The sequence below is a fragment of the Populus alba genome, chromosome 10, assembly GCF_005239225.2.
Source record: "Populus alba chromosome 10, ASM523922v2, whole genome shotgun sequence".
NCBI lineage: Eukaryota > Viridiplantae > Streptophyta > Magnoliopsida > Malpighiales > Salicaceae > Populus > Populus alba.
This window is the reverse complement of record NC_133293.1, coordinates 18,005,284-18,020,354: the sequence shown is the minus strand read 5'-3', so window position 1 is coordinate 18,020,354 and position 15,071 is coordinate 18,005,284. Positions and strand designations below refer to the sequence as shown.

Below are 15,071 nucleotides of genomic sequence, written 5' to 3'. Positions count from 1 at the left end.
CCTTAACCCTAGGCTTGCATGCCTGCCACGTCGGAGTACAAACATCTGCTTGCATGCCACGTAGGAACAATTGTTTCCACCATTTTTTTCTCTCGATGACATGAAACTTAATTAGAACTCGCTTTGAAGAATTTGCATATATAGCAGACACCAAATCTGTGATTTATTGGGTGTTACCAGTTGGATGCTTGTGAAGCAGGCATATCTCGTATATGAGGGCATTGTGTGATTCAAGGTAGACCTGGGTTGATACTGCTGAGATACGAAGGGAAATCTCACAGGATTCTGAATCATAACAGCATAATATAAGCATTAAATTTCATGCTCAAACAAACAAGAATTTCTATTTTCAAAACATTAAAATAATCTAATTCCTAGTAATTGTTAGCACAATCCAAATAGTTTGCGTTAAAATCTCACCCTAATCTACATTCGAAAGGTATGCGCTCCCAAGATGTTCTCCTACACGCAGAAATACTGAAATATTTTAAAAAATAAAATTGATAAGACATTCTGCCTGTGCTTACCATTGAATTTAAAGAAGAGATTAATATACCCTTTTGTTATCCGAATATATATCGAATTTTGCTTATACTCGAGATAAGTATACACGTGGCATATGCATATGTAGCTAATATACATTTCTCAGTGGGCTGGAATTGAATATTTTTATGCTAGCTTACAAGGCATGTTATAATTAGCAGTACTACTAATTAATAGAGGGAACAAATTAATATATTACTCTGTGTAGGTTCATTTGCTAATAATGTTCAAATCATGACAGACCGACTCTGACTAAATTCTACAGGTAGAATTATCAAGAATGAATTTTTTTTTTGGATCCAATAAATTTTGGGTTATATGGTGAAAGGTAGCGCCTCTCCTATTACATTATTATAATTAATTAATAATGCTCAGTTTTGTATTATAGAAAAAATACTACAAGATATATTAAATTAAAACTGTATGTGTTCATAAATAATTAATGATTAAGAAGTGTTGGAATGATAACATATATACTCATCTTCAGTTAAAATCACTCATAAAATATTTGTAGTAATAAGCAACGGCACTGAATTTATTGTTATATCTCCTTTCCACTAGCTATATATGGTGTTTCAAAAGAGTTCTTGAGCCTACCACACTACTTGCAAATATATATATATATTCACCCTCAGCTCTCATTAAATAAATAATTCGAAAAGTTTAAACCCTTGACATCAAAATAACTCAGATTAATTATTTTAATTGAACATCCTCCGCATCCACTTTCAATCAAACTTAATAAATGATTAAAATAAATAAATAAATAAATTACTTGACAATAACAAGAATCCACCTTAGCGAGCAGGTGCATGAACCCAAGTCCCAACCCCCAAAATTTCCCTATATATAGATCGCCCACTTCCTTCGCCATTCATCGCTCTTCACTCACTCGCAATCAAACACAAAGGGAGGAGATCATCCAAGCAGCAATAGCAATCTGCTCTCCTCCAAAAAACAAAAAACTTCACAAAAATGCCTTCTGCTACTTCTCTAACAATTGTCTCAAAATGCACCGTCTTCCCAGACCAAAAATCTACTCTACAAGATCTCAAGCTCTCCGTCTCTGACCTCCCTATGCTTTCTTGCCACTACATCCAAAAGGGTGGCCTTTTCACTAGCCCTCCGACACTCTCCATCGATTCCTTAATCTCCCACCTCAAACAATCTCTCTCTCAAACTCTCTCTCACTTCCCTCCTCTGGCAGGTCGCTTCAACGCGGACTCCAATGGCCACATCTACATTACCTGCAACGATGCAGGCGTAGATTTCATCCATGCCACCGCAACCAATATTTCCATCCAAGATATTCTCTATCCACTTCATGTACCTGATTGCATCAGGGGCTTTTTTGCTTTCGAGAGCACTGTTAGCTACCAAGGCCATTATAAACCAATCTTGGCTGTTCAGGTCACAGAATTAGCTGATGGGGTTTTCATTGGTTGTTCAATGAATCATTCTGTTACTGACGGTACGTCATTTTGGAACTTCTTTAATACCTTCGCTGAAGTTTCGAGAGGAATCAAGAAAATATCAAGAAAGCCTGATTTCTCAAGAAACTCAATCTTGATTTCCGAAGCTGTACTTAAAGTTCCTCAAGGTGGCCCCCGAGTCACTTTTAATGAAAACGAGCCATTAAGTGAAAGGATTTTCAGTTTTAGCAGAGAAGCGATTTTGAAGCTGAAATCCAAAGTCAACAACAAGAAATGGAGTCAAAATTCAGATAACGCTAATGTTGATGTTGTTGAATTAATGGGAAAACAAAGCAATGATACACTGTTTCAGACTCACAACAGCGGTAAGATGACTACAATTCTTGAAAGCTGGTTCAAGAACGCAGTTTTCAAACCGCAGGAAACGGTGTCAAACCTTCAAGCGGGGGAGATTTCGTCGTTTCAATCACTGTGTGCCCTTCTATGGCGTGCGGTGACACGTGCAAGGAAGTTGAACCCGTCGAAAACGACCACGTTTAGAATGGCTGTTAATTGCCGTCACCGTTTGAACCCCAAACTCGATCCGTTGTATTTTGGGAACGCAATTCAAAGCATACCCACGTACGCGTCAGCTGAGGACGTGCTGTCTAGGGATCTACGCTGGTGTGCGGAGCAGCTGAATAAAAATGTCGCTGCTCACGACGACGGAACGGTACGTCGTTTCGCTCAGGACTGGGAAAGTAATCCGAGGTGTTTCCCGTTAGGGAACTTGGACGGTGCATCAATGACTATGGGTAGCTCACCAAGATTCCCAATGTACGATAATGATTTTGGGTGGGGTCGACCTTTGGCAGTGAGGAGCGGTAAGGCCAACAAGTTTGATGGTAAAATCTCTGCTTTTCCTGGGAGAGAAGGTAATGGAACCGTTGATCTTGAGGTTGTGTTGGCTCCTGAAACAATGGCTGGGATTGAGTCTGATCACGAGTTCATGCAGTTTGTGTCTAGTTAGTTATGTTTCAACGTTGGTGATTATCTGATTCCGATGTCTGGTTCTTGATCTGGACCATTGTAATGTTGGTGGGGACATGGGCTTTTGAGGGGATCGTGAGATGGGGGTTAAGAAGGTGGCCTATCTTTTGTAACTCTGTGACATACTTTCTTTTGTGGTTTAATCCTATGTTATGTTAAGTTTTATTGAACTTCTGAGAAAGGACAACCTTCAGTACTTGTTTTATTAGAAAGGTAAGAGCGTGCGTTTTCTAATTAAATTGCCAAAAAACTGAAATAAATAATTAAAAAAAAAAAAGACCGAAAGACTTGGAAGCAACCCAGCACATTGGTCAGAAAATAAAAAAAAAAAGTTGATCGTCTTCCGGTCATGTACAGGTGACCAACTTGGCATGAAGTTTATCTGCGACTATAAGTTAGTGATTAAATCAGTGCATCGGATATAAAATTAACTAATCGAGTGAGAAAAATAAAAGACGGATTGTCTTCAATGAATTGACTTTGCAAAGGCACATTTCCAGTAGAAAAAAATATAGGTTTTCGACAGTCTTTTCAACACTGAACTCGATACATTTAAAATCATAGTTTTTGGAAAAGCAACAATTTATGATTTTCAAAGCTATGATCTCTCAAACTCAACTCCAAATAGATCTTTGCTAGAAGCATATTACTGGCAACTGCCATTTATATGTTATGATATGTGGTTTTGTTCATCACAAAAAAAAAAAAAAAAATTGTCGGGAAGTTAAGAGTTTTGGCGATGTAAAGAAACTATCAAGATTTATACAGTCGAGCAACGCTTTCTCTTGAACATCAAATTCCGAGCTCGAACGCATAATATGAGAGCAAATGGTTAAAAAGTAAAAAAGAAACTAAATCTACCTTTTGTGATCGTGCTGATGTTATTCATCTTGGAAGTATGATTGTAATAATATTATTTGTCCTCGAATAATTTTTACTGTCCATTAATAGGCCTCTTGGATCTAGGCCCATTAGTGTGGGTTAGGGTGCAATTCCCGCACACTTTGCCTTTTTAAATTTCCTTCCAGATCCGCTGAATCGAACCCTAACCCTAGCTCCAACCTATAATTACTTCAATTGAGATGTGCGATGTTTATTTAATGGAACTTCGAAGGCAAGAGCCCCATAGTCAGCAGGGAAATTGGAATGTGAGGTCCTGTCCTTTGCCAGTTGCCGGTTGCCACTAGCTTCTTTTGAAGGTAAATTTCCATCTTCTACAACTTCATTTGCAAATTCTTGAAAACGCTTTCCTTTTTGCTGTGATTTCTTGAGTTTTTCTTGGGTTTAGTGTTTACTGTTCTGGCTGTGCTTAATTCCATAGTAAAGTATATCTTGAAGGCTTAAATAATCTAATATCAGGCACCGGCTTTTGTTGTTTGAAGAGATTTTTTCTGGTTTTTGGCATGGAGGGGGTATTGCTTGCAACGTATGCTTAATGATGACTTGTTAGTGATGCAGTAACTGTTAAAGAAAATGAGGAGAGGGTGCTTTGTGAAGAACTTAATAGCTTTTGTAGGAGTGGTGATTTCTGTCTGTTGCCTTTTGGTGATTATGGTATCAGTTCTCCAGCTTCCAGAGGTATCACTCAGAAATAAAGTAACAGGCCCTAACAGAACCATTAGGATCAGGAAGGTTTCCAAGGATGAAGAAATTGGGAGATTTGGTGAGATGATGCTTGAAATGTTGCCAGAAGATCTTGCTTTTACAGTCTTTGTCCCGTCGGAGAAAGCTTTCCAGCGTGATCTGAGGCTACGGCTGCATGATAGTTTGGTCGCAGAGAAGAGGAATGATACATATGCTGTAATTTCCCGCATACTGGGCTTCTCAGCTGTTCCTCAAACTCTTTCTTCAACTACAGTATCCTCTAGTAAAGAGGTCTTCTATGATTCCTTATCTGGGTTTACATTGTACATTTCAAAGGATTTAGATGGAATGCTGGTAGTTAATAGAATTCGATCAGAAAAGGTAGACCTCAGGAGAGGGCAGATTGTTGTACATATTATGGATGGGGTGATCATGGATGCGGAGTTTGAACAGGCAGTTCAGCCTGATTACATAGAAGAAGATTGATTAGAAACAAGGCATGAATCTTTCAAAAGACCTAGTTTTTGCTGTATCGCCTGTGCCTGTCAGGTTTTAACTTGTAAGGTGTAAATTGAAGATATATCTTTGTTTGGGGGAAAACGTTGTTTTATCTATTTAAAACCATGTCAAAAATCTGACGCTTTCATACTTTTTAGATATATCAGCTTGGTATCTTTGTTCGCCATGCAAAGGGATCAAGCATCGGAGCCGCCATCAATATGGTGCAATGTCCGCGCATTGTTAACCAGCAGAACACCCTGGCTTCCAGGACCAGTAGTGCTAGAATGAACGCAAAACATTAATCCTAAAGTTCCGTACAATGGTAGTCAGGGTGACTCATTGGTCAATTTTCAATTTGGCATTTGATGGCATAATGCCAACCCCTTCTTGCAAAATTGCAATGCAAATCAGAGTACGAGATCGTCTAGGAACACGGCTAAAGAATCTAATGCCAAAGAACGACCATCTGTTTATCACCAAGTTAGAATCTTGCAAATACCGTAGAGGACGTCAAAATGAATTTATATTGTATTTCAATCACAAGAAAAACAACTTTGAGCAATGTTTTCCAGTAGAACCCCTTACAACTCCCCCATCTCTTGCACCAGAAACAAAAGATTATCTAAGGCTAATGAAATTCAGGCTGCAATTAATCTTCTAGAGAACAGACAACCAAATAAAATCCAGGCTGATGAAATTTCCATGTCTAGCTTGCAACAGCAGGAGGTACAGAAACGAGCTTTGAGTCTTCTGCTTTCTCATGTTCTTTGTTGAGCATCTAAGATTAGACCAACACGGAGAGTGAGATGAGTACCAAGGATGACAATTGAAAGTATTCAACATAAGTTTCGATCCACGTGGAGTAACACATCAACATGCTGAATAAAACAGGCTAAAGGAAATTGCTAGAGAGCTATGTACATAGGGCAGAAACAAAGAAAAGAAGTGCATTAAGAATGGCCAGATGTTCAAGGCTCTAACACACATACACGAATAGGCTGAAGTGAACTTGGTTTAGTTTACCTAGAGAATCAATGGTAGAAGCAAATGGCAATAATGATTATGGTATCTTTGCTGGTATGGAAGGTTTTCAAAATCCAGAACAGATACTTTGATGTGAAGTGATTTATGCCCCACACATTAACGTCAAAAGTTTCACAGGTTAAAAATGAGGTTTGAGTTGGGAAGGAAGTAAGACATGCATGATATTCAGTAACTAAATAAGATTGTCCAAGTCATGATCACAAATTTAAGATGCCCAAGTCATGATCGATTGTAAGGCTCCTAGGAACACTAGCTGGATCTACTATCACTGATGTGAGCACATCCATTACAAGCATCATTTCCACAAAAACATCATGTTACAAGTTCAGACAAGGGCATCATAAATTACAAGTCCAGACAGCAATAATTGTATCTAATCTCAATTGGACCAAGATTTAGATGTTTTACACTAAAATGAGCAGCTTGTGTGAAGATTCAGGAAGGACAAAAAAAAGTGATCTCACCTTGTTGTTGATCAAGTTGTGGAGAGCGACTACACTTCGGATGAGAGACGAAAGATAAATAACCAACATCATATCATTTGTTTTCACTGCACATAATGGAAATATGATAAAGCAGTGAATGGAAAATGATAAACGAGACACAGAAATTTGCACCTTTTATTCATTTACCTGCAAAAGCCTTAATCAAGTCTGTCACGTTAAGGTTAGGAAGTAGGTTGAACACATCCTGGACAATGTAAAAAGGGAATTGATATAAGCTGGCATCACAGGAAGATTGGCAAACTGAGACAGTGCCCAAACATGAGGGTGGGGAGGATGAAGGGAAGGGAACTAGTGAGATATATGTTCAACAGTCTAGAGCTTGTGAGGATTTGCTTTGAACACACGGGAGGATCAGGGGATTGTAGGTTTAAAACAATTTTGTTGAAAAACCTTTGACCATACCCCATGTCCATAATTTTAATTTGTGTGTTTGGTAATGCAAGTGCATTTGCAAAAGTGCGTTTGAACTCAAAAGGCATCAAATGGATGCTTTTTCAAATGCTTTTTGATGTTTTAGACATCAGTATATCAAAAACCATTCAAAAGCACCTGAAAACATCAGAATTGATGCTCTTTCAGCCCAAATACACTTTGGAAAGCACTTTCAAACACAATGCAAACAAATTACCAAACACCATCTTAATATAGCATTGAGCATGAGCAGTGTGACCCATGCAGGTCCTCACACAACCATACAGAAAAAAAAAATCACTCCATTTCAGCACCATCGTCACATTAGCAATGATTTGAAATTCAAATTTAAGGAAAATATGAAAGCCCATTTAAAAAATTCTAAGGGTAGTGAAAATTGAAGCCCGCCTGAATAAGCAAGCTAACACCAAAGAATTCCTACAGTCCAGATTAATCAGCTTCTAAGAGAGCTCCTATCCAGAACAAACTATGCCAAACCTAGTGAAATTTCAGAGAGATGATAATAGTTCAGGTAACTACATCTGAAATTAAGTTCAAGTTTATCACAATGATTGAAATGATGATTCAGTTACAGATTCAATTGATATCTTCATGCAGGACATGGCTCAATTAACAGAAAAAAATATTTAAGAGGGGCCAGAAAAGGAAAATCTGGGAGATGCAAACTAAACCTGTAGATGGTACAGAATCTCATGGTTTAATGGGAGCTTTCCTTCAATGATGAGGTCAAGATAACCACGTATTTCTTTTAGCCGAGCATCCAACCCTTTCAGAGCTGTGAGTTTCCCAGTAACCTGCAAGTAGAAAATAAAAACTGAGTCCCGAAGTTAGAAAGTAAAAGGGTAAATCAAGCGCAGTCCAGCAACAAGACCTCAGTTGCAAGAGTACTAATTGTTGTGTCCTTCACATCCCTCAATAAGTGTTCTACACCTGTTAACACACAGAAGAATTCAGAGTTCAAGACCAGTTGTCATGTTATTCTGCCAGAAGTGTCCACTGTTATGCATACAATAGAAGCCAAGAATCAACTTCATTCTTTTCATATAAGTTAGATTATAATAATGCTGGGATAGGGAGAGGGAGAGGGAGAAGGAAAATCATAAAATAGCAGGTCCATCCTAAAAGCACCCAAAGCATAAATCAACTTTATTTTTCAAACAAAGAAAACTGGCTTTCAGTGGCACACCAATTTCCTCGACTTCATGGGCAGCAATTTCTGATGGCACATGCACAAACACCTTCTGGCTTTTCTGGGTAGCATTCTGTAACCAACACACAACCATTATAAGTTCCTGCCATACATGAATCCAGCATTACACCTATATAAACAACTTAATCAGAACAACTAACCAATTGATCATCAAGGTGTTAATAAGTTATGTACTTACCTCTTTCACCTCTTCGACAGCATAGTATGCTTTTGTGGGTATTCCCAACTCTACCAGTTGGACATCAATTATGACCAAGACAGGATTTGGAGCATAACTGCAATGCCAGACTACACTCTGTGAATATAGGAGAAAGGGGGGGAAGTTTCACAAGTACTAATTCATCAAACTAGTCAATTTCCATCAGTGATCAGTTCACAGTTAGGCAGAACTACTTCATCATGATCACCACACAGGTTGAAAAGATAATTAACCTTCAAAATCATGGATGGTGTTCTTACTCGTTATATAATCCGTGAATCTCCAGGTCATTTTCCCTCAGTTTTGGCCCTGTGCTGTACCAACCCACAACATGCTCCTTGGCTGAAGAAGGTAATTTGTCAATTTGATAACACAAAAAGCACCAAAGAGAGAAATGCAAACTAAGGTGCCACGTTCCCAGCATTACCATTTATTCTTTTGAACATGGAAAACATTGATTCATGGTAATTGTGGTCAAGAAACCAGATGCCTGGGTCCTTGTCATCTTCTTCAAATGGCACTGAAAAATTACAATTGAAATATCACATGACTAACCTAGTCAAACATGGCATCCAATCTAGAATCGTAACACCCTTCAAAACAAGGAGAGAAAAATAGCTGCAACAAGAAAAGGATGAGACTATAGCTATAGGCTGACAATAACTTCTCAAAAGAAAATCTTAAAGCATGGTAATGCTGAAAAATGTTACAATGTATTGGTATGAAAAATTATGCTAGTTCGACTAATATAACAATGCATTGGTATGAATTGGGACATTGCTGAATCCCACGGAACAGTGCATTGGTATGAAAAATATTACAATCCTCCAAGCTGATTAAACACTGTTCTGAGTATCTATATTCTTAGCTAGTAAAAACCTTTACGTTATAACTAATTGCCCTTAAAATAAAAATCAAATAAAAAATTTGAAAAAACCAATTAAAAATTTGACACACAGCATACAGCAATATGAAAGCTAGTCTTCTATAAATAAAAAAATGCTAGCTCAAAAAGCAGAATCAACAAACCCATTTCAAATTTTCATAATTTGACAGCAAATAAAGCTCCCTCCACCTCTAAATTCATTTACTCACATATCATAATAATAATAATAATAATAATAATAATAATAATAATAATAATAATAAAACTTAAGAGACTGAGTTTAATAAAAAATAAGGAGGTCAGAAGAGGACAGATCTAAGGGAGAAGCGGAAAGTTAAAAAGAAATTAAACCTGCGTAGCTGTTAGTGACATCAACAGTGCCCTTAAAACTGGAACCAAGCAAGACCCCAACAACACGTTTGCGAGTGTCCTTAGCTACTCTGTTGTAGTTATCGACGATGCTGAGTAGAACTAGAGGATGCACTATCACTTTCTCGATCGGTCTCACCGATATTTGTTGCGTTTTTATTACATCCATTCTTAGCTCAAGATTGCACGACTCAGACTCAGACTAGGCCTCGGAAACTTCTATTCCCAGAATTCAATTTCTAAGTTCTTGCTTGTTCGCTAGGAAAGCTTTGTTTTATTTATTATTTTTTCCAATTTGTTGATTTTGTTTTTAATTTATTTTCTTCTCCTCAATTCGGGGGGTTCCATTTTACTTTTCAGTTTTAGGGTCGGGCTTAATTGACTTAACGGGCCGAGTCTAATACAGTGAATTTGGTAATAAAAGGCCCATACTGGCCCCTGCTTAAATATTGGGCGTCCAATGGGCTTTAAGCCTGCTTGGATCTAGTCTGGAGGGGTGTGTGGGTGTGTGTGTGTGTGTACTGGACTGTTGGAAATTAGCCAGAAGTCCTTCAAGTCTCTTTGAGAAGAAATTGTTGGACACTGCCCAATAGTGTTCTCCGCTCTTATTTTCAGTGATGAAGCACTGAAAGTCAGCTGTGTGACTTCTCAAATACATTTGTCATCTCTACCCTCCATTTTCTTACAAATCGAAGAGAAGCATATTTTGTTAAATAAGAAATAATGTCATTTTGATAATTTGCACTGGTAGTGGTGACCGCATATATATCAGATTAGACGATTGCAAGAAAATGGGGGTGTTGAAGTGTTGTTTTATGGTAGACTGACAAATTCAATACAAACAAATTTAGTTTAGTGGTCGTGTGTTTGTAGCTTAATTATAATTAGAATTGTAATGTTTTTAGTTCGTTTAGTTACGATAATGTATAGAGCTTGTGTGTGTGTGTGTGTGTGTGTATTCTGGAAACCAAAGCTGATAGAATTTCCCAATGACGCAAGGAGGCTAGACAAACTTAATCTGGCTATGGAAAAGGTTGATGAATTCCTTGAAACCTCAACATATATATAATATATATATATATATATATATATATATATATATATATATATATATATAACCTTCTCTCTTTTTGCTGGAAAGAAAAGCATAATATCACTCTACCTAGTGCCATGTGACGCTGAAGCATGTTTGCACCACTTTTTCATTCTTTTTGCAGATTAAAGAGGAAAGAACAACAAAACCAGAATTATCAGCCACTATTCTTGATTTTTAGTTAATATCCTCTCAACTCCCCTCATGCTAAAAAATAATAATAATTTAGAGCAGAAGAAATTAAGATGAGTCAGGGAAGGCCACAACTTTAAGAGGAAGGACAAGGATATTATATTAACAACATTATTATTCCTCTTGTTAGGGATGTAATTATTTTTCTCAAGTAAACCATCTTAATTATTTACGAGTTGATTAGTTCTTAAAGTATCACTTAAATATATATAATGAAGAAACTTTTTAACTCGCCATGGGAAGAGATGGCTGCAGAATTGTGATGAACAAGAGAAAAAAATTAATGAAATCATGAGCATATGCAGTTTGATTCCTCCGTGCAAACTAATAAATATAAATAATCATATTGACGTTTTAAAGACTTCTATATTCAAACCGCATCATGTTCTTTCTTGACTAAGAGCTGTGAAGAGATCGGTTGCACATGATGAATTTTAAAGTTAGCAAACCCTAGGCATGAACCATTTCCACCAGTCTTTTATGCACTTCAAGGAAGCATTTCTCGTGAGAGGAAGCTAAATTCCTGTTTCCAAGCATTAATAAGAGTAAATTACTCCAACAGAGTAAGCACAGAGAAAGAAAAAAAAATCTTTTTATGAGCATGCAGAGGAGAATGTCGAAGCCTTTCTAATATTTAAAGAACTATATATAAACAAATAAAAGAAAAAAACCATCTTCAAGTACTTGCAACCTCCATTTTTTTACCATCCATGCTAAAACTAATATTCTTCGAATCATTATTACAACCATTTTAAATTCCTTGAGCTTTTTATCAATTCGAAGTTTGTTTTACACAAAGCTTAATCGCAGATCTAAATGTGGATGATCCATTTCTGTACCAAATTTATAAGAAAATGCAGCTGCAGCTTCATTGCATTCATTTGCTTGCAACCTGAATTTCTCTGACCCCGCTTCATCAAAGGAGTTTAAAGGGAAAAGTTGAAGAGTCTCAATCACTCTTTCTGGTTCGTTCACATGATTGATCTCAGTAAAATCTGCAAAAGAAGATTACCAAAAAAAAAAAGGATTTAATGCAACTTTCTTCATATTTATTTCTGAGAAGAATAAAGGCTTATGCAAGACTAATTTACATCGCGCAGAAGAAAATCTGTCATCTCTACGAATCATGGCATCCTTCTCATCAACAGAAACCCTGCGCCGCTTCTGCCTTTCTCTAGCTTTATGATTTTGAAACCAGTAAAAAACGTTCTTGCTCTCGATCTTGCCATAAAAACTAAGCTGGGTGGAGATGTTCTGGATCTCATCAGTACTTGGGGTTCGAAGCCCAGACCTGAACAAGTCAGTTAGAAGTTTAACTTGTTCGGTAGTAGGATTCCAACGCCCACACTTAGTTCCTGTGCCACAGTTGTTGCCACTGCCACCACCACGTCCAGCTTTTGTGATACAAAAGCCTGACATTCTCTCTTCCATTATCTGTGTTACCTTCAGATGGTTACTTTCGACTTCGATACAAGTCTATGAGAGAACTTTCTTTTTGAGCTTCTGAACTCAAAAGATAAGACCCCGTGTGCATATATAATAGACTACACACTAACACACACACACACACACACACACACACTTTATTTTTTGTTTTCTTTTTGTACTTATCTTTTGTTTTGTTTTATTGGTGATCAAACGATAGCAGAATCACAACTTTTGTTTATTAATTTCAGTCTGCTTTGATTTTAGGGATTGTGTGAGACTGAATATTTGTAAGGATTTGATCATGCCCGGATTTTTGTGCACTTGAATATAGAGAGAGACATGCGCAAAAGCTGCCACTGTTCAACGTATTGGTCGTCGAGCAGAAAAGAGACAACAAGTAAGTTTGATCACTACTTATTAGTTAATTATTATTATCTTGTAGTATTATTAATTACATTGAATCTTTGTTCTATTTTTTAAAATCTTTGATGAGTTGATCTCCATAGACAGACAAACAGATAGGGTATATTGTTTGTGTTTTTCAGTAAAGTAAGCACTCGATGCTGTTGCATATGGCTTAATGTAGGGTTTAGTACTGTTTGATGTTGTGTTCGTCATGTTTTTAGTAGACTATGCAACCCATCAGGACATGGGAGTAATCCAATTTTTCTTTCTATTAAATAAGTAATCCTTGTCTGTTAAAGAAAACTAAATTGAACTTCTATTTCGGTTTCTATCCTCTTATTAAGTTGATGTGCATTGATAGATTATGTTGCTAATGTTGTTAATGGCTAGATGAACTTATAATAAATATAGCCTTCTAGTCAAGCTTATATAGTAGGCTATTTATATATAAAAAACAAAATAAAAGGCTTAAATAATAGGCTAATTAATCTAGTATGGTCCAAATTAATTACCAGCAGTGACAAGGAGATGAATCCAAGTTTTGTTTATAAACTAGAATTTTATATGCTAAACAACACCAGGATGGTTCAAAAATCACAGAATGTCAGTAAAGAAGATTTCTGTAGAAATGAAAGTCAAAATTCACATTGTCTGATTTTGGTTGGACGATTGTGATCGCATCTACTGACATTGATACTTAGTTAGGCTGACTATAAACAATTACAGCTAGATCAGTCAAATAATGTTGGGTTAAACCTGCTTTTAAGGATGTGGAAACACAAACTAAAGGACAAGAAAGCCTCCGAATTGAGATTTGGGAGAGACAACTCATGAGCAACCAAAAAGGGAAGCAAACTTGTATTTTCTAATGTCATGTGGCTCCTGTCCTAGGCAACTACATGCCCTTTTTCTAGTTGTCTGCTTGGCCTTCAACTTTTAATTGGTTCAAATAGGGAACTTAAAAGGGCAGTCACTAGGTGAGTGAGCCCTTGTACTTTAGGGCTTGTCCTTCAACTACTAATTCAAAAGTTTAAAGTTGATAATATTGACTATAGGAAAAGCATGGGATTGATCTTGAGATTCCTACCATTTCCATGCCAAGTTCTTTTATCCTGCTATGAGATAGTTAAGGATAGAAATTTGAAATGACCGTGAAGATTTGAACTTACTTTGTTCGAGAATAAGAATATTTAATAATAATCTGCTGTCTTTAAAACGCACTTGTCCCTCTTATGGCTAAGCATCAAAAACCTGAAACCTGCAGATAAATTGTACCAGCTATTGCGAATTGAACAATAAAGTATAGAGCATAAAAGCTGGATTACATGCTTCATAACCTCATGTCTATAAACATTGTAAGAAAAAATAGTGCTGAGAATAGATGTGACAGTTCTCGCTAAATTTCCTCTCAAACAACAAAATACAATTCAAACTTGTATTCCTTGGCTGGTATTTCCAATTCTCACTCTCATTCTTTTCTGTAACCTGGTCCACCATTACTGATCCAAAATTTAGGTTCACTTCCACTTTTGTTTTGCACACTTCCTAGTTCCTCCAATTCCCGAGGATGTTCTATACACGATAAGCATGAATTTGTCCCTTAGTAATTTGGCACGGCAGGCTGCGGTGTTCTAACTACTAGGTATCTACTTGCCTTAAATAATCTGTAGTACTGTCTTGGTATTAATACCGAACAACAGGAAATAAATAAATCCTTCCCCAAAATCTAATCTAATTAATCCCTGATTTTATTTTTGGTTTTTGTTTTGTTTATTCAACAAGAGTCTTAGTGACCATTGGAGTACAGAATGCAAATGCAATCTAATTAATCTATAAGCGTTCACCCTCTACTAAGTGAGATTTAAACTTTAGAGTACCTTCAACTTTAAATTCGATATTCAAATCGCTAGGTGTCCCCTTGGAGACCACGAATTCTTGCATATCTTGAAAACTATTCTGACTCGTGTTGCCAATTAACAGTTCTAGGCTCACCACATATCAAAGCAGCCTATATTGCTTAGCATGAAGAAGAAGGGCGTGTTTGGCATGTGTACGTAGTTCTAGAAGAAATTGGAGTTCGAGCTGCATCAAATCTTCGATTTGTGATTGAACAAGTTCAACTCAACTAAATCACAAGCTAGGAACTACTACGATCCTGAATTAAACAAGGAGTATATATGAAATGCCCATGTCATTAGAAGTGCTAGTATCAACTAG

General features: G+C 36.9%; 4 protein-coding genes across 7 annotated transcripts; 2 read left to right on the top strand and 2 right to left on the bottom strand.

The window, feature by feature from the left end:
• The first annotated feature begins 1,430 nt into the window (after positions 1-1,430).
• On the top strand, positions 1,431-3,175 carry LOC118042977 (uncharacterized acetyltransferase At3g50280). The gene has a single exon (XM_035050748.2). It carries the CDS (start codon positions 1,519-1,521, stop codon positions 2,983-2,985), a length of 1,467 nt encoding a protein of 488 aa, XP_034906639.1. The 5' UTR covers positions 1,431-1,518; the 3' UTR covers positions 2,986-3,175.
• Positions 3,176-3,990: 815 nt separating this feature from the next.
• Positions 3,991-5,210, top strand: LOC118042978 (uncharacterized). Of its 4 annotated transcripts, none has more exons than XM_035050752.2 (2): positions 3,991-4,204; positions 4,456-5,210. In XM_035050752.2, the coding sequence occupies exon 2, from the start codon at positions 4,479-4,481 to the stop codon at positions 5,073-5,075; it is 597 nt and encodes a 198-aa protein (XP_034906643.1). In that variant the 5' UTR covers positions 3,991-4,204; positions 4,456-4,478; the 3' UTR covers positions 5,076-5,210. The 4 variants fall into 4 exon arrangements, with proteins under 4 accessions (XP_034906643.1, XP_073268044.1, XP_034906642.1 ...); XM_073411943.1 differs by having other exon boundaries at positions 4,365-5,210; XM_035050751.2 differs by having other exon boundaries at positions 3,992-4,204; positions 4,388-5,210.
• Positions 5,211-5,595: 385 nt separating this feature from the next.
• On the bottom strand, positions 5,596-10,026 carry LOC118043349 (26S proteasome non-ATPase regulatory subunit 7 homolog A). The gene is made up of 10 exons (XM_035051318.2): positions 9,719-10,026; positions 8,909-9,001; positions 8,742-8,823; positions 8,461-8,557; positions 8,259-8,334; positions 7,944-8,002; positions 7,744-7,866; positions 6,767-6,824; positions 6,599-6,684; positions 5,596-5,868 (listed from the first exon to the last, which is right to left on the bottom strand). Exons 1-10 carry the CDS (start codon positions 9,903-9,905, stop codon positions 5,797-5,799), a joined length of 933 nt encoding a protein of 310 aa, XP_034907209.1. The 5' UTR covers positions 9,906-10,026; the 3' UTR covers positions 5,596-5,796.
• A 1,573-nt stretch (positions 10,027-11,599) lies between these two features.
• LOC118043373 (WUSCHEL-related homeobox 5) lies at positions 11,600-12,585 on the bottom strand. The gene is made up of 2 exons (XM_035051338.2): positions 12,113-12,585; positions 11,600-12,016 (listed from the first exon to the last, which is right to left on the bottom strand). Exons 1-2 carry the CDS (start codon positions 12,450-12,452, stop codon positions 11,811-11,813), a joined length of 546 nt encoding a protein of 181 aa, XP_034907229.1. The 5' UTR covers positions 12,453-12,585; the 3' UTR covers positions 11,600-11,810.
• Between the last annotated feature and the right edge of the window lie 2,486 nt (positions 12,586-15,071).

Coding starts and splice junctions, on each gene's coding strand:
- LOC118042978 (XM_035050752.2), top strand. CDS start 4,479: ATGAGGAGAGGGTGCTTTGTGAAGAACTTAATAGCTTTTGTAGGAGTG.
- LOC118043349 (XM_035051318.2), bottom strand. CDS start 9,905: ATGGATGTAATAAAAACGCAACAAATATCGGTGAGACCGATCGAGAAA. Junction 8,558..8,741: donor ATTCACGGATTATATAACGA/GTAAGAACACCA, acceptor CTGGCATTGCAG/TTATGCTCCAAATCCTGTCT. Junction 6,685..6,766: donor CTTGATTAAGGCTTTTGCAG/GTAAATGAATAA, acceptor CATTATGTGCAG/TGAAAACAAATGATATGATG.
- LOC118043373 (XM_035051338.2), bottom strand. CDS start 12,452: ATGGAAGAGAGAATGTCAGGCTTTTGTATCACAAAAGCTGGACGTGGT. Junction 12,017..12,112: donor CAGATTTTCTTCTGCGCGAT/GTAAATTAGTCT, acceptor CTTCTTTTGCAG/ATTTTACTGAGATCAATCAT.
- LOC118042977 (XM_035050748.2), top strand. CDS start 1,519: ATGCCTTCTGCTACTTCTCTAACAATTGTCTCAAAATGCACCGTCTTC.